The sequence below is a fragment of the Pecten maximus genome, chromosome 10 (assembly GCF_902652985.1).
Source record: "Pecten maximus chromosome 10, xPecMax1.1, whole genome shotgun sequence".
Lineage (NCBI taxonomy): Eukaryota > Metazoa > Mollusca > Bivalvia > Pectinida > Pectinidae > Pecten > Pecten maximus.
The window spans coordinates 17422742-17441734 of NC_047024.1; the positions used below are offsets into that span (position 1 = coordinate 17422742).

At 35.1% G+C, this 18993-nt stretch overlaps 1 protein-coding gene across 1 annotated transcript in view; it reads left to right on the forward strand.

Annotated features, from left to right (window-relative positions):
• The first annotated feature begins 1031 nt into the window (after positions 1-1031).
• Positions 1032-18993, forward strand: part of LOC117335465 (rho GTPase-activating protein 39-like) — a 151511-nt gene continuing 133549 nt past the window's right edge. Inside the window, exons 1-2 of the mRNA XM_033895477.1 lie at positions 1032-1163; positions 5149-5250. Of these exons, the coding sequence (XP_033751368.1) occupies positions 1123-1163; positions 5149-5250 (143 nt within the window). The 5' untranslated portion in view covers positions 1032-1122. The remainder of the gene's footprint in view (positions 1164-5148; positions 5251-18993) is intronic.

The following is an 18993-nucleotide window of genomic DNA, read 5'->3' on the forward strand; positions in this document are numbered from 1 at the left end:
TCTAGTTGTTTCATTCCTTTTGGGATTTTGATCTAACTTTGTAAAGCTACAAAGGATCATAACATCTCAAGACAAGTTTTAGTTTCAGGGTTGTTGGATAAAGGTCAAGGTCACTATTACCAGAAAATCCTTGTCAGTGCTGTAGCTTTTTCTTTCATTGAGAGATTTTGATAAAATGTCACACACTTACAAAGGACAATGGTATGATCTCTAACAAGTCCCAGTTGCAGGGTTTACAGGTCAAGGTCACTGTTACTTTTAAAATATTCAATGTCTGCACTGTAGTCGTTCAATCCTTGATGGATTTTTATCAAACTTTATTCATTCATAAAAGATCTTTCAGACAAATTTTATTTTTTGGGTTATTGGGTCAAGGTCACCAGTAATATTTTCAGAAAATCACTGTCAGTGCTCTAGAGGCTTTATTACTTGTGGGATTTGGATCAAACTTCAGACATTTGTAAATGACTGTAAGAGCTGCAGGGTCTGGTAGGGGACATATATTGCTTTAGCAATACTCAGTATACCTTGTGCAGCGCTTGTTTAGTCTGATTATTCTAAGGTGAAATCTGTGAAGATAATAAGGTTAATGTAAGTGACAGTTTAACTGATAGTCAAATTCTGAAATGTTCAATAGAATTGTTTGTCTTGATTGTTTTGTCATTTTGGGTGACGTTTTTGAAGAGCAAAATAAGCCACAGTGTTTGTACATGTAACAGAGATGCAGGCGGAAGAGTGTTGGTCATCACAAAGTCCCAAACAGCTCTAGATCTTGTTCCCATGTCTAGACGTACATAATAAAGGAAGTGAAAACAAATAAAAGTGTTTTGTAACAAGCTGTCCACTTTACAAAGTTAAAGATTATTTATCAGTTACCAGTCGCCCTTTTCCACGGGATTTTCATTAACAAATTCCACAAGTTGATTGTTGTGTTAGTAAGCTATATATATGTGTGTGTGAACTAACCATTAACTTTCCATACATACACAAAGATATTGCAGTGTTTAAACAGGAAGTACTTCAGTCCTCACTTACGTGGGTATGATGGCGACATGTTGATGTTGTTTTATTCCGAGGATTAAATCCTCTTTTGATGACAACCTGACATTTCAGGAGGAGAATATGTTAAGAAATTTCTTGAACCACCGGTCACGGAGTTATGGGTAAGGTTGCTGTAGTGTTTCATTATTATATATACTGTCATGGTTCAGTAAGTTACAATTTGATTTCAGGTTGACATAACATCACAGACGTGTCTAGTACACAAGGTCTAAATATCGCTCCCTTCATTTGTTATCAAAATGTCGTACATTTACCTGTTGATAAAGAATTCAACCAATTTTAAATGATCAGAAATTAACAAAGCAAGTTTTATTTTGAGAAATTATTTCTTTATATGACCATTAATTTTGAAAGGATTGAAATCAGATAAACCGATCTGTATTGTATGAACATTTAAATGTAAGCTAAAGAGTGACATGTGATAAGTCTCTAAAGGTTTTTTATGGCATTGTAAATAGACCTAATGTTTGCTGGGACCAAAATATATCCTAAAATGGTAAGGCATATGATAGATAATCTTAACATTGTATGTATGGGGTGGTGTTCTGATAAATGACTTATCACCTCTTAAATATTTTATTATTATTATGATGAAAGAAAAAATAAAACAGGATGCTTGGAGATCTGTTGTACTTCAAATCTTGCTGTTTTAATTACTTATGTAGATTGTACCATCCTATTAATAAACTGTTTTTATAGGAAGCTAGCAGTAAAGAAATGATTTCAATGACATATACGTATATATAACTATAGGTAGACCGATTTTTACAGATGTCACTCGACCTGATAACGGCTAACTCTCTGATACCTGAAATGTTTCAGTAAAAGGATAAAGTATCGATGTGGTATTAAAAGAATAAAAACCATAAAATGATTATATGTTTGTTGACATCACATTTGAAACATGCAATACACATATACATGCAGACAAGTGGACATTGTAGTAAGGAAGGATGTTGATGTATATGTCGGAGGATGTTCTGGGTCGGCCCACTCTTTTCCTCCACTTAAACAGAGGATGAAAAAATATGAATTTAGTTTAATTTGGTTTTGTACCTACCACACAGTTAACTTGCATGATAGATGTTTGAATATCACCTCACACCTAAGTTTTTTTTTCTACATGGAACATTTTGAACCTCTTCTTAGACATTTCCCATTTTGCTATCACTTGGGACTCATCTGTAATATATTTTCTGCTGAGCTTGCTGTGAATTCTTAAAGACCATTCCGTAATGTATAAACAGAATAGTTTTCCTTTGTTTATGTAAATATAAGAGAAGTAGGATCATCATATCTCTTAATAGTGGATGTCATCGGGGAGGCTTTCTGACAATAAAGATAAACAGTAGGTTGTTTTAATCATTCAATATGAACAAAACCTCCCGGTGAATTGTGTCTCGATGCTGAGTTTAACAGTTAGCCCAGTTTTTGAAGGATTTACAGTTTTTTTGTGAACTAAATGGTAAAATATAGATTTTGAGTGATTTTGTAGTTTGAAGCGCACGCAGACTTTTTTGTAATCGTTTAGGTCTGCCATCTTGGAAAGACTATTCCCGAACGGGTACACGACAGTGAATATTGTATTAAACTTCTGTATAATGCCAAATTAAGCTGTACAAAGGATGCTAGTGTAATGAATACTCTTTATGCTAAATAATACCAATTAAAAACATATGTACTATCATTTTCTCTTTGTCAGTTTATTGTACATGTATCTGTTCACATATATGTAAGAGACATTTTGAATTAAAAGTTTGAATTATCAAACACCACTAACTTCAAACCATTTAATTCCACATATATCTTAACTAATTAATGAGTGACTCTGATCTATTTTCAAGGGTCAAATGTATTAAAATCTTTAAATGAGGTTATAGAGATCAGAGGCCTAATGAAGGACTCCAAAATTTATTTAATCAGCTTCGCATCTACATAATTTAACTTGGATTAGAAGCAGGCCCACTGCGCCTCTTCTTTGAAACCTCGTATAATCAGATGCATCAACAAAATTAGATATTTTCCTTTTAATGAAATGCAAAACTATTTCCATTTTATCTTTCGCATCTAAAAATTTCTGCATTTATGGCATCAAATGTCAAATATCAGTTTTTCCAAAAACAGGTTTCAATTTAGTAATAAGCTGATGAATATGAACTTAATCTTTTATTGTATAATCATGAGGTTGGGTTGTGATGAATTTTGCTATGATAGGCACAGGGATGAGAGATTATTCCTCTTTTAAGAGGATTTCCTCTTTTTTGACTCGGTTTCCAGAACACAAAAAACTTTGGATTTGGTCTGAAAAAGCCCCAAAATGATGTTTTTTTACAGGTAGGGTTAGTATTTTCCCTCCTTTTCTGATATACTTTCCTCCTTTTTTGGAAGGCACGAATCTCACCTCTGTAGGTATATACCCATTACCAGTGATCCCACAACATTTGGATATGTCGGACCACTGTACATGTGTGACCCCCAGTAGATTTGTTTGACAGTCGGACATTCCCTTGAATACTGTTATGGATAGTGTCTGGTGAGACTTGGACCATGTCAAAGGTGTTAGTATGTTGAGAGATAAGAGATTGAACCAGACATAATATGCCTTGTGCTTTCAATTCCAAAGTCAAAAGGACAAGAAATACGTCTCTGAAACATTTGGATTTTATGCGGGTTGAATTTTATTACCAATCTAAATCTGGTTGTTATGGCAATTCGCTGATGTGTTGTCTAGATCAGATAAAAACAATATACATGTTGACTTTGTCAAAGATTCAGCACATTAACTTGTAATATTGATTATTATATATTCTTATTCTTCCTATCTTTCCTCATCCTGTGGTAATGATTCCTACAGGAAATTAAATAGAAAACATCAGATTTTTTTCTTGGTATTGATGACATTGTTCTATTTCAATATTCTTCTTTTTCTGTCTCAATGTATCCCTACAAAGATGGTATAGTGGAATCATTTTGTCTATACGTCTGTCTGTCTGTCTGTACGTCTCAGTCTGTCTATCCGTCTGTCTTTCTATGTTTGTCTGTTAATACCTCTGTCTGTCTGTCTGTCTGTCTTTCTATGTTTGTTTCTATATTTGTCTGTCTGTCTTTCCATCAGCAGTTAAATGAAACTCCACTTAGGCCATCACTATTCACACACTAAAGTTGTTGCAGGCTAACTATGCCTCCTTTGCCAATCGAGCTATATTTTTACATTTATTTGCCCATGTTGTCAGATGTTTAGCTAAGTAGTCTTCATTCTCTTTTACATAGAACAAACTGTGCTGCCATTTTGTTTTGGATTTTTTTATGAGGTATAATTAGTTAGCCTTGTAGCTTATGGTTCCAATTGGGGCGAGGAAATGCTTTTAAACATTGAACATGCTATCAATGTGTAGAATTGATTTTTCATTATATATAAAAAGATATTCTTCAGTACATATAAAGCATTGGAGGTACTGTTTCAGGAGTTCAAAAAAATACTTGAGGCACCATTTGGCATGACCTACATATGTTTTGTGTAAGAAGCTTTCATTGTTGCACCATTTCCACAGCCGTTTTACCATTGATCAAAGATAGATTCGAAGTCAAAAAAAAAGGAGTTTATATTTAATGGATATTATTCCATGGACATAAAAAAATTATATATTATGCTCGAAACTGAAGCTGTTTTACACAAACAATTGAAGTGTGTAACGAACTGTATGGGTATGACTGTCATTAATCAGATATCTATGAAAAGTTCCTGGTAAAGGTCTGTATGGGTATGACTGTCATTAATTAGATACTTCAAAAGTACTGGAGGATATTCCTCAAGCTACATGTGTAGGTTCCCCTTTACATCAAACCAATAAAGATCATTCAATGGTGGGTACCAAGATCTCTCTGGGATCTCTTGTTTGAAAATGTTGAAAAAATTGTTGCTGTCTGCAAAATCAATTTTAGTATGGGTTTAGTACGGCATTTGCATGTCAGACTTTCTAATTAAATATTCTTGGGATTTTTTTTTCTGAATATCCCTAATCTTTGATTATTCCTCCTTGACACCACTACGTATTGTAAAATTTGAGACTTATTCTGTCTTTGTAGATGGGAATGGGTGGAGATTATCGAACCAAAAACAAAGGAGCATATGTATGCCAACCTGACCACAGGAGAGTGTGTATGGGACCCGCCACCCGATGTCAAAATGTAAGTAACTTATCATTGTCATAATAATGCTTTAGTAATGATACAACCAATGTACTTTGGACATATTGGAAACTTTGAACATTTCAAAATTAAGTCTCCTGGTTTTTGGAGCTGGATAATTCACATAACTTACCAACTTCTTGGAGATGCCCTTGGTGAGATAGGTGCATGTCCAAAGGTGCATGTCCAAATTTCAACCTCCATTTTACAAGTAATCACTCAACACTATTATTTTGAGCTTTCTGGTGGACTAACAGGATGTTCTGATCACCTAAGACAAAGTGTCATGTGATGCATTTTCATCTTTTATCCTTCATGCATTGTTTGTTGGAAAACAATTTATGTTTTTGACTTCTTTGAAAACCCTAGATCAATTTCAATGAAATTTCGAAAGGTCAACCAAAATTGTGACCCTCCTAGGGGACTCAGATTTCTTCTCGGGGAGGGGGTAAACTTTACTATAGGTTAAATCAGGAAATCATATTTTTGACTAGATTTATTAGATTTTGATTGGAATTCAATTAAACTTGGTTAGACTTATTGATATGGGATGATCCCCATGGGATGATGATGGGCAGAGCCAAAAAGGGTCAAATTGAACTAAATATTTCAGAACACAGGTGATCATTAAGGCTCATGGGCCTCTTGTTCATTTTATTTCCCCCCTTTAATTAGGTAGATGACTTCAGATATGTTAATGATTTATGCAGCATGTTTCGTGGCTGAAAAACTACTCTGAAGCATTCATGGTTGGTGCAAAATCTCTGTAGTTCTGACTTAGGTGCCTGACCTTGACCCCTGACCTAGTTAATTACTTCCTGTAATTGATTTTTGACCTCAGGTTTCTGACCTGGGTTAGTACTCCTTGGCAAGGGTTTTACTTTTAATCAGAGCCCTTGTTCTCAGTGAACCATTGTTTACACACACATATACATATAATGATTCTCAGCAACTTGCTGCCAAATTGCCAAGTCTGACCTGGAAATAGCCTGAGAAATGATTAATTGAAACAGGTTTCTGAGGCAATGAAGATGACTGTTTATCCTCATCAAAGGAAGGAAAACCTGGAATTACTGGAGTATGTGAATCGCTGTTAGAGTAATTAACGTAGAGCTTGTTTTTATTGGGAACATTGCTGTATAGATGTTTTTTACTTGTACTTACAATGTGATTAAGTTGTTACTTTAGACTTGTTTGGGCTTTATTGATCCAAGATCACGCGAGAAAGTGCTCACACTTTGTCTATCTTGCAACTGGTGTCGGAGCAGGTATTGAGGTTTTGTCTTGCATTCGTGGAAGGTGACAAATTTGCTGAAATCCCAACTCTCTTTGGGTTTTGTTTCTAACAGTTGGGGTGTTGGAAGCTTTCTAAGGAACCCTTTAATATCTTAGCTTTGATAGATCACAACTATTTGAATGAGGAAAGGTAGATTGAAAGTGATGCGTTTGGGAAAAAAATATTGTGGTTTCACAGTGAATCATGCAGAAGAACAAAAATAAGCCACTTTTTTAAACACCTTTCAAAAGAGTTGTTAAATGTTTTGACATCTTTCGAAACTACGGAAGAAAACAGAATTTTTAAATCCTGACAGATCAGAATGCAAACAAACATACTTTTTTGCATAATTTCAGATATTTTTCTTTTAACACAAATAGTATGTTTGGCAAAGTATATATTTGTTGTAAGAAGAAAGTTTTGAAGGTATTTGGCATAATTACGTAACAGTGGTAGCTGTGGTGACATAGTTTCAGCATTACTGACTCAGAATGTAAAGAAACACAAAGTAAAAATGTCAACTAGAAGTTCAATGTGAATATTAGACATTGTCTGCAAACATTAATTTTGAATTACTACTGAACGATTGAGTGAATTTTAATGAAATTTGTCTGAAGCATTATAAGTAAAAGAAGATCTAATGTTGCATCATCATCATCATCATCATCATCATCATCATCATCAATATCATCGTCGTTGTCGTCATCGTCGTCATCGACGACGCTGTCATCATCATCATCATCATCATTACATCATCTTGTATGTGAGCAATTCAGGCCCTGTGGGCCTCTTGTATTCATATTACCTTTTGTTTGTAATTTTGATGGATAAAAACCATATGTTTCTGTCTGACAGTGTTTGTGTATAGTGATGCACTTACATTTTACTTCAGAGCAGAATGTTTTCATGAAAATGTCATTGAATGGAAAACATTGTCACTTGAGAAATGGTGGGAGTGATTGAGTGGAGATACAATAGCTGCACTTTGTGAACGATTATTGCAATATTTGATGGTTCAGAAAAAGAAAGGAAAGTCATTTTTTAGAAAAAAACATGAAATAAAAAAAGTTGTAAATGTCGGAGGAGGAATACAAGAGGATGTAAAACTAAAGGCACACCATTTACTAGTGTTGGCCATCATGGAGGAGGTGTTATCACGAAGGGCCAAGAATAGATTTACATCAGAGAAACCTTACTCTTCTGATATCACCACCAGTGGTATAAATCACTGGTACCCAGAAAAGTACTAATTTCCTCGTGGAATGCCTAATAATTAGGCATTCCCGATTATATTAGGCATTCCACGAGGAGATTAGGTACAAAATGAGGAAATTAGAACTTCCACGAGGATTTTAGGCCTAACTGAGGAATTTAGGCATTTCGTGAGGAGATTAGGTATAAACCATGAGGAAATTAGGCATAACATTTTTAAACGTACCGGTGTGATCATGTCACGCACCAACGCCCACACAGCGTGGGGTAGCCTTAGGCGAGTGCCGATCAGCCAGTGTTTACCTGTGTTCTGGTCTGACATGGTCACTCTGTCAGTAGGCCTATTATACGTGTAGCTTGATGTTTAGTGTAAAGTCATCACATTTATGTCATCACATTTATGTAACAGTGTCTTATTTTATGTTTCAGGTATCAACAGCAGTCGGAAAGAAATTCAAGTGTATTATTAAACATTAAAATTCAATCTAAAAAACGAACGTGTTCAATTTTTTTCTAGTTTGTTTGCATGTTTCATCACCCGGCGGTCATTACGTAAAATTAAAGATTATAGCTTAAGTGGCTTCACCACGGCCCTGTATTTAATTGATTTTGTCATTGAAATATATCATAGCACTCGAAAATGATTCACCTTTGAAGCGATCATTTTGGCCATACGATGCTGCGGTCGTAGATTTATGTTGTTTTAATGTTTACCGAAGGCCGCCCTAGAAAAAAAATGAGAATAATCATAGACATCAACTCCTTCCACATTGATTACTCCGTAAATAAGGTGTTGTTTAATCGTTTTGTTTCAATATTGCAGTGTTATATGTTTACAGGTATCAACAGCAGTCGGAAAGAAATTCAAGTGTATTATTAAACATTAAAATTCAATCTAAAAAACGAACGTGTTCAATTTTTTTTCTAGTTTGTTTGCATGTTTCATCACCCGGCGGTCATTACGTAAAATTAAAGATTATAGCTTAAGTGGCTTCAACACGGCCCTGTATTTAATTGATTTTGTCATTGAAATATATCATAGCACTCGAAAATGGTTCACCATTGAAGCGATCATTTTGGCCATACGATGCTGCGGTCGTAGATTTATGTTGTTTTAATGTTTACCGAAGGCCGCCCTAGAAAAAAAATGAGAATAATCATAGACATCAACTCCTTCCACATTGATTACTCCGTAAATAAGGTGTTGTTTAATCGTTTTGTTTCAATATTGCAGCGTTATGATACCGTATAGATTCCGAAGTAAATTGTTTGTTTACACGCATCAACTTCACGTTCCGAGTCTCAGAGAGCCATGCGGTAATCGATAGATCCCGATAGATGGCGCTTAACAAGAAAAGGTAACTCTAAAGTCATACTTCACGGAACATATGTTTTACTGTACTGTACATACTTCAGGAATAAGAATAAAAACAGAAAATTCAAATACAAATCGTTTGACTTTTTGTTATTGTGTCCGACCGGACATGTCAACGATCGCATCAAGCCTATACAGGTAAGTTATTGTGTATGTGATTGTATTATATTTGCTTTTCAGAAATTGGACGTATGCGGTACTGCACATACAGACATTCAGAAATTAGTGTCGTTTTATGACCGACACACTTCGATACATGTCCGGGTTATGTCATTGTGCTTGTGTATATGTTTATCTATATTTAATTGCTTAAAAACAATAATAAAATGTGCGTTGTTTTTGTTATTTTATATATAGACAAATACTATTGGTCGAGACCAAATATTATTGAATTAACAAATTAATGAATATGACTGATGTTAAAAAACTAATGAAAATGTGTATTTTTATCAGATTAATTAACAACATGATTCGTCCTCCTTGATAAATAAGAATGAAAATATTGTGTTGTGAAACTGTGCCATGTATCAACTACGAACACTACTTTAATTGTATATATTATATTGTAAATATGTTTTTCTCTCTATATCATGTCAATATGTGAAAAGAGAATAAAATGAATTTGAAATTTTAAAAAAAAATTGTTATTATGAGCGACTGGGCATGTCAGGTATACAGGTAAGAGAATTCATGATCACTGTTCTCCGGCAGGCTGACGACGACCATCTGTCAGAAATTGTCCGTCCGTCGTCCAGAGCTACGTTATCGCAGGTAAGTGTGTGTTATTCAAAGGACATACATATGTAATACACGATTCAATATTTTGTCAATCACCAATTAATGTATATTAGTTATGTGTTTACCATTTCTTACTATAAATCATTACTATAAAAAGGAACGCGGCATCATTTTTTTTCTAAAATAATTTGCGATTTTATTCGCAAATTGGTATTCAAATAAACATACCAACAATGAATCAGGTCTGGATACTGGTTTGCGAGTAAAGACGATACACACGTACAGTAAACTAACGCATTATCTGCTTTTAGTCATGAAGGACACTTAATTCATTCAAAAGGTAAAAAATATATTGTAGATTAATTATGATGTACAATAGACTAAATATCTCCAGAATGAAAAATCGGTGTTGGAACTTACAATGTACTTCTACAGAAACATATTTTCATCCCGTTTTTAACATGTCATGGTCTCATGGATTGCCGACGATTAAATGTCTGAGAAAGATACATGTAAAGGTGATTTCCAAAAATTATAACATTATTGATAGTTTGCGTACAGGTACATATCATAGTTACTTATTAAAACAGAGACATATATAGATGTTTATCGTGCAAATGCCACCGCAATGTCGGAATACACCCACCATATATATTTTCGCTGTATGCGGCAGTGACGGAAAACAGTCGTATTTTGGAATCTTAGCACGTGCGTAAGTTCGACTGAGCTACTTGAAAGTGAAACTACGTTTAAAAGGCGAACATATTTCAATCATTTTTGACACCGTTTCACTTCAAAATGATGACTTTTGATGATTATTTTGATGACTGCTGTAGGATAAATAGAATACATGGTCAGTGTATTAAAATATCAGCTGTATTTTTGGCTCGGGACAGAAAGACAAAAGTGGTCTTTATTTACCCTCGCCAAAATACAGCTTATATTTTAAGACACTGACCATGTATTCTGTATGTACATAAGTCTCTGATTAAAACCATAGATTTAACTTGGTTGTTTTTATGATGAAAAAGTATAGGCTACAATTAAGTTGACCGTGACTAATTACGATTAAAACTAAAACTTATTAAACTCGCAACAATTAAAGTGTATGTTTTTGTGTGTGTGTGTGTGTTTTTTTAATTGTATACATATCGTGAAGTGATTGGGATCCGTGAGATTTTACGTTTCATTGATGTGTCGTAAGTGATGTCTTCTCTTAAAACCGGACTAAAATGATATACAAACATGTTCGGAGAATTACGTAAATACCAGGTGTGAAATTACGGCTCACAAACTCGTCACACACCTGTCACTGCACCACAGGTGTCCGTGATTTTTGGCGGTTTAATCGGCACGTGCTAATAATTGCTTGTTAGTACGTACACGGAGCTTGAAGGAAATGCATATTTTGTTCAAATCAAACAGATATATATTTTTTAATTCAGTGAGTTTCGAAGATTTGCCTATAGAATAATTAACCTTAATTGGCTCCTTCATATACCCAAAACTGAGAAATGACAATATTTTATTCTCATAAACATATAAAGTTTAGAGAATTACATTTGTATATACATACAAAATTTGTACAAGACATATGATATAATACATCGATACATTTGTTAAGCAAGAGATTATGTTAAATATTGTTGAGTCGTATACTTATTTCTTTAATTGATTTCACAAGTGATTTCAATTCATCGTCTACTACAAAATTAAAAAGTGTATTAAATTTTAATGACAAGGTCTTTCATAATAGTATCTAAATACATATTTTTTCTGTTTAATGCTATTTGATGATACAATTTAATAGGTAATGGAATTCGTCTCCTATTTCATTCAGGTTACGAAGACTACAGATTCTATTTTCTCTTAGGATGTTATTCCATCTTCTGTATTCGATTGGTAATTAAATGTTACAAATTCGAAATTTACAATAGGAATAAGCTAGCTTAGAAGGGAGGTCAAGTAGATATGTTGAAAAATTACTCTCGCTGTTTTGGCAAGAAAGAATTTAAGTTCTTCAACATTTTTTTCACATCATGTTTGAAATTAATTTCAAACTTCTATTATGAATGTATTGTCACAGTAAAACTTATAAAGTTCGAACCATAATTGGCCATTCTGAATTTCTCTTCTGTGTCAATTGAACAATGTATTTTTATATATACCATCCGAAGGATATTATGTAAGTCATTACATGTTATAAACGGCCCGTTATAATAGAACATTATTCAAATGTTTTACAAGTTATAAACAACCCGTTAAAACGGGAAATTATTCAAATTTTACATGTTATATATGACCCGTTATAATAGAAAATTAGAAAGATGTTAATGTTATATACGGCCCGTTATAATAGAAAATTATGTCTCTGGTTTCGGTAGCACTTGTTATTAACTTATATATATATTACTCGCAAATATAACTAAAAAATTAATCAGCACTTGCATGATTTTTTTGTCTAATTCGCATTAATTGCAGGTATAAGTTGGATGCTTCCATGATATTTATATAATTACAGGCTAAAGATCACGATAAATTGAACAATCAGTTGGATATTTAAACAATATTTGATCTATTTGTATATGCAGTTGGATATTTAAACAATATTTTATCTATTTGTATATACATGTATATAAAAACACATTGTGCAATTGACACAGAAGAGAAATTCAAGCATGAGCTCCACTATGGTGCGAACTCTATAAGTTTTACTGTGACAATACATGCATGATATATAGAATATAATTATAAAAAAAAATAATCTAGTTCAGAAAATACCACCAAATTCCAAAATAATATCTGTTCCATTGAAAGGACATCGGATTTACTATATGACTAAGTCTGTTCGACACATATATGTAGGAAGTGTGGCGGGGTATAGCAGTTAAGTATGGGGTTTCAATACAGCCCCGATATTAATGTTGAGTATGATAAAGTTATTTCTTTTATAATTCTTATAAACGGATATAGGAGAGAAATACGTTTGAAGTTATTTCTTTTATAATTCTTATAAACGAACTTGTGGAGGGAAATGTGAATATTATTTATAATTCTTATATAACGGACAAACATGTAGTTTTTAAATTTTGGCAGTTAAATCATCAGTGACCAAATCAGTGACAGTAACCGATACGTCAAGGTACGGCGCCACAGGACACTCACTAGGTGGTACTGGTACATACTGTAATTGATCGGCACATTTCAAAATCATGTGGCGTGCGAACACATCGCGGGACACTCACCTTGCATTTAACTTCGCCTGTACAATCAAAATCAAATTTTGCATGTTATAGGTTCTATGTTCATCTGCATGATACAGAAAATATAATCTTAAAATATCACTTACCGAATTGCAGGGCGTGCAAAAAACCTCATAGGACATTAGGTGGACCGCTAATTTCTCAATGCCTACTGAGTACGAATTCAGTACGGAATTATGGCTAACTCGTACCCTTTCCAACCCGTACCCAAACAAACTCGTACCCAAAATTGGTGGAATCGCACCCAACGTTGGCGGAATCGTACTTAAAATTGGCGGGCTCGTACCCAGGGAAATTGGCGAAGTCGTACCCATCTTACAAAATTAATTTAAATGAAAATGACGTCCTTTTAATGAAAAATTGTATAGAATTAAATACATATATCGGTGTCCAGTGACTTTTGGACGCCCAGGAATTCGTTAATTAATATGTTTAGAGTATTCTTTTTCTGTAACATACAAATTGTACTTATATCTAACATCGTGCGACATTTCATTGCAATCGGACGAATGTATATCGATGTATTTTGTGAATCCAGCCTTCGGTGATCACTTCACTGTCCGTGGGATATGTTAATTACAGAATTTCAAATCTGAAACCTGAAATACAATACTTACAAATCTTATTATTTCATCATGACCATGAATACATACATACAGTTTCCAAGTGATCAATAAATGCATTAATATTGAATATAACAATCATTGAGACAAGTGATCATCTGACACGACAGATCATCTATCCGTGACTCCGCCCACCTGCGGTGTAGTCTAATTGGATTAGTTTATATAACTTTGGCGCCTGTCTAGCTGTCAACTAACCCGCGTCTCCGCCTACTTGTGTTCATTGGAAGACGGTGACAGGTGACGAAATCTGTCAATAGGCGGAGTCACGTAACTAGCAAATTAGGTGTCGTGCTGTTTGTCCCACATCATCAGTTTGCTTATGTCTTTTCTAATATAAAAAGAATATCCTGTTGATACCAGAAACATAAAAAATAACGTTAGTTTAATACCGAATGTAATATTCTCCATCTTGTACTGCTGCAACAACACGTGTACAAAAATGACCGTTTGTTGCCCGAGTGAAACTACGTAATACGTACGATTGGCGTTTTGAAATATTAGGTTGTGCATTTTCAATTTTTTTCACATTTCGTGAAGAGAGGTCGGCCCTGAAAAGGGCCGTTTTCAGAGGTACTGGTCGTTTACTGTCGGGACAATGCGGTAGGGTAAATTTTATCTAGATCCCAAGAAGATGGTTCTAATCACACTGGTATCGGCCCAATAAGGTCGGATACAAAATAAAATCGGCGGCATTTTTATGTTAGATATTAGGAACTTAAGATTTTTAATTGCTCTGTCCGTGGTTACACAAATGTAGGAGTATGGTATGTCCCTGCATGTACAAATGGCACGAAATATCATCATTTATTTCAGTAAATATTAATCGACCTTTTTTATTATTTAATACGGATCTCGTGTCATGATTCACAATTTGTTTACAGGCTCTAACTTTGAAATACTGCAATACAATTTGACAGGCTATATTTGTATTCGACATAAAAGGGTCTATGAAATAAATAATATATTGAATTAGTTGTGAAGTCGTCATTTTTAACGTGCGGACTCCCCTGTACATTTTTTTACGCTACATAAATGTTTTTTTTTTACCGTACCGTACATCAAAGAAAAAAAAATAGCCGTACATAAGTGTTATCCGTGTTCATTTTACGGAAAATAGTTTTGCTAGTGCGCGGTTTTAGTTTACACTGCAATAGCATGTACGACACGTGTTTTCATTACACACACATCATTTTATTTGCCGGTTTCTATTAAAAAGGACAACAACAAAAACAAACAAAAAATTGGTCGTTGTTCATTTTGTCAAATTGAAATCATAGCTGGCTGGTTTCATGTACATACGTGTAGTGTATGTTTCTACATAGATTGTATGTACCTAAAATAACGAGATACATGCTGGAATAGATAAAAACATTTTTACTATCAAACAAACTTTAATATTCTTTATTATTTTAATTGAAAAAGAAGGGTACGGGTTCGCCAGTTTTTGCGGGTACGTCTTCGCCAAAATTTGGGTACGGGTTTGTGGGTAACGTTACGACTTTGAATTGGTACTAGTTAACTATCTCCCTTTCTGAAAAGCAAATGTAACTCTATGCTGCATACAATAATTCATGCATACACAAAAACTTACCTCTATAGTCTTGATGCGATCGTTGACATGTCCGGTCGGACAAAATAACAACAAGTAAATTCATTTGAATTTTGTTTTTATTCTAGAAAATCTAATTCCTGAAGTATGAAGTATGACATTAGAGTTAACTTTCCTTGTTAAGCGCCATCTGTCGATCCGGTGATAAACATATACACAAGCACAATGACATAACCCGGACATGTATCGAAGTGTGTCGGTCATAAAACGACACTAATTTCTGAATGTCTGTATGTGCAGTACCGCATACGTCCAATTTCTGAAAAGCAAATATAATACAATCACATACACAATAACTTACCTGTATAGGCTTGATGCGATCGTTGACATGTCCGGTCGGACACAATAACAAAAAGTCAAACGATTTGTATTTGAATTTTCTGTTTTTATTCTTATTCCTGAAGTATGTACAGTACAGTAAAACATATGTTCCGTGAAGTATGACTTTAGAGTTACCTTTTCTTGTTAAGCGCCATCTATCGGGATCTATCGATTACCGCATGGCTCTCTGAGACTCGGAACGTGAAGTTGATGCGTGTAAACAAACAATTTACTTCGGAATCTATACGGTATCATAACGCTGCAATATTGAAACAAAACGATTAAACAACACCTTATTTACGGAGTAATCAATGTGGAAGGAGTTGATGTCTATGATTATTCTCATTTTTTTTCTAGGGCGGCCTTCGGTAAACATTAAAACAACATAAATCTACGACCGCAGCATCGTATGGCCAAAATGATCGCTTCAATGGTGAATCATTTTCGAGTGCTATGATATATTTCAATGACAAAATCAATTAAATACAGGGCCGTGTTGAAGCCACTTAAGCTATAATCTTTAATTTTACGTAATGACCGCCGGGTGATGAAACATGCAAACAAACTAGAAAAAAAATTGAACACGTTCGTTTTTTAGATTGAATTTTAATGTTTAATAATACACTTGAATTTCTTTCCGACTGCTGTTGATACCTGAAACATAAAATAAGACACTGTTACATAAATGTGATGACATAAATGTGATGACTTTACACTAAACATCAAGCTACACGTATAATAGGCCTACTGACAGAGTGACCATGTCAGACCAGAACACAGGTAAACACTGGCTGATCGGCACTCGCCTAAGGCTACCCCACGCTGTGTGGGCGTTGGTGCGTGACATGATCACACCGGTACGTTTAAAAATGTTATGCCTAATTTCCTCATGGTTTATACCTAATCTCCTCACGAAATGCCTAAATTCCTCAGTTAGGCCTAAAATCCTCGTGGAAGTTCTAATTTCCTCATTTTGTACCTAATCTCCTCGTGGAATGCCTAATATAATCGGGAATGCCTAATTATTAGGCATTCCACGAGGAAATTAGTACTTTTCTGGGTACCAGTGAATAGAAGCTGTGACTATTTGTGTGTTGGGTAAAAACTCCACTGTTATTAGTTCAAGATGTCACCATCTGATTCCTAGCTGTAGATCTTTGCCAGATAAAACTCCTTATCACCTACTTAATACAACCAATACATTTTCTTCTTTTCTCGGTTACTGGAAAAAGTAAAATTCTTATTTGTGAAGATGTGATAAAAGGCCGGTGATCAAAATGTTTCACTCGATATTGGTTTACATAATGTTGGGATTTTGAAGCATTTAAAGTGACTTGTTTCCAGAATGTCAATGAGTTTTGTAAAGGTAGTTAATTGAATTCAACAAATTACCTCTTCGCTGTATCAGTGTTACCTGTTTTGTGATTATATATATTGTAAATATGTGAATATTTTCGTAGAATTATTATAAAAATTGATCAGTGTAATTATATATATTGTAGATATGTGAATATTTTCATAGAATTATTATAAAAATTTCGACACAGATGAAACAAGTAACCCAAAAAACGGAACAACATACCAGCATGTGATTCTGTAACTGAATCTTTTCTCATACATGGTGACTAGGAAAACAATACCTCCATTCATTAACGGAAAACAAACACTGACAAAACCTACCTAGAAATTCTGCTGATTCAGATGAATCCTATTAATAACTACAAACACAAAATAGTGATGTAATAATCAGGCAGGTTTTGTCCTTAATGTCAACTTAAAACCAGATAAAGATCCTGATGCTGGCTCTAGGTTAGGAACTGTGAAGGTTTAGGGGTGGTGGGAATGATTCTGATGCTGGGTCCAGGTGAAGAACTGTGAAGGGTTAGGGGAGATAGGAATGATTCTGATGCTGGCTCTAGGTTAGGAACTGTGAAGGGTAAGGGGAGATGGGAATGATTCTGATGCTGGCTCTAGGTTAGGAACTGTGAAGGGTTAGGGGAGATGGGAATGATTCTGATGCTGGCTCTAGGTGAGGAACTGTGAAGGGTTAGGGGAGATGGGAACGATTCTGATGCTGGCTCTAGGTGAGGAACTGTGAAGGGTTGGGGGAGATGGGAATGATTCTGATGCTGGGTCCAGGTGAGGAACTGTGAAGGGTAAGGGGAGATGGGAACGATTCTGATGCTGGCTCTAGGTTAGGAACTGTGAAGGGTTAGGGGAGCTGGGAATGATTCTGATGCTGGCTCTAGGTTAGGAACTGTGAAGGGTAAGGGGAGATGGGAATGATTCTGATGCTGGCTCTAGGTTAGGAACTGTGAAGGGTAAGGGGAGATGGGAATGATCCTGATGCTGGCTCTAGGTTAGGAACTGTGAAGGGTTAGGGGAGATGGGAATGATTCTGATGCTGGCTCTAGGTGAGGAACTATGAAGGGTTAGGGGAGATGGGAATGATTCTGATGCTGGCTCTAGGTTAGGAACTGTGAAGGGTTAGGGGAGATGGGAATGATTCTGATGCTGGCTCTAGGTGAGGAACTGTGAAGGGTTAGGGGAGATGGGAATGATCCTGATGCTGGCTCTAGGTTAGGAACTGTGAAGGGTAAGGGGAGATGGGAATGATCCTGATGCTGGCTCTAGATGAGGAACTGTAAAGGGTAAGGGGAGATGGAAATGTACAGGGTCACATGTACTGATATTCCAGGTATTGTTGTATAATCTAATTACAGGAAATTATACCTGACTTTCAACATCAAACTTATGCCATTTCCGACAAGATTCACATATTTTTAAGCACTAGTGGCATTTTCAGTCTTTCATGCGACATTTTGATTAGACTAGACATCTGGACCCTATTCTCTTCAGTTCTTTATCTGTCAAATCTTATACATGAAAACATCTTGAGGATTAATATTAATAATTCATAATTGCATGTTTGATTAATTATTACTCCAATGATTTCAATTTGGGTTCATGTGTTGAAGCTTGAGAGTGTTCTAGGGATGGGAGTGGGGTTTAGAAAAGTGCAACACAAGTGTAGGAGGAGTCTGTGTTCCTTCAGTCTTACAGAGGTCGTGCTATCTGATGGTGATATAACCAGTGTTTCTGATCTATGGAGCCTGTCACATATCTGTCCACAGTATCCTCGAGACTTTCCCTGTTACACCCTAACATATATAGTGTGAGATGTGAGGTTCCGGAGGAGGGGGAGGAGAAACAGAACAATTGTTTATTTAACATACAGGATTGGGGTATTGGGATGTAGACAGTGTGTAGAGTGTTATCTTATTGTGATATATAAGTCCTGTAAAACATAAACTAATTTCCAA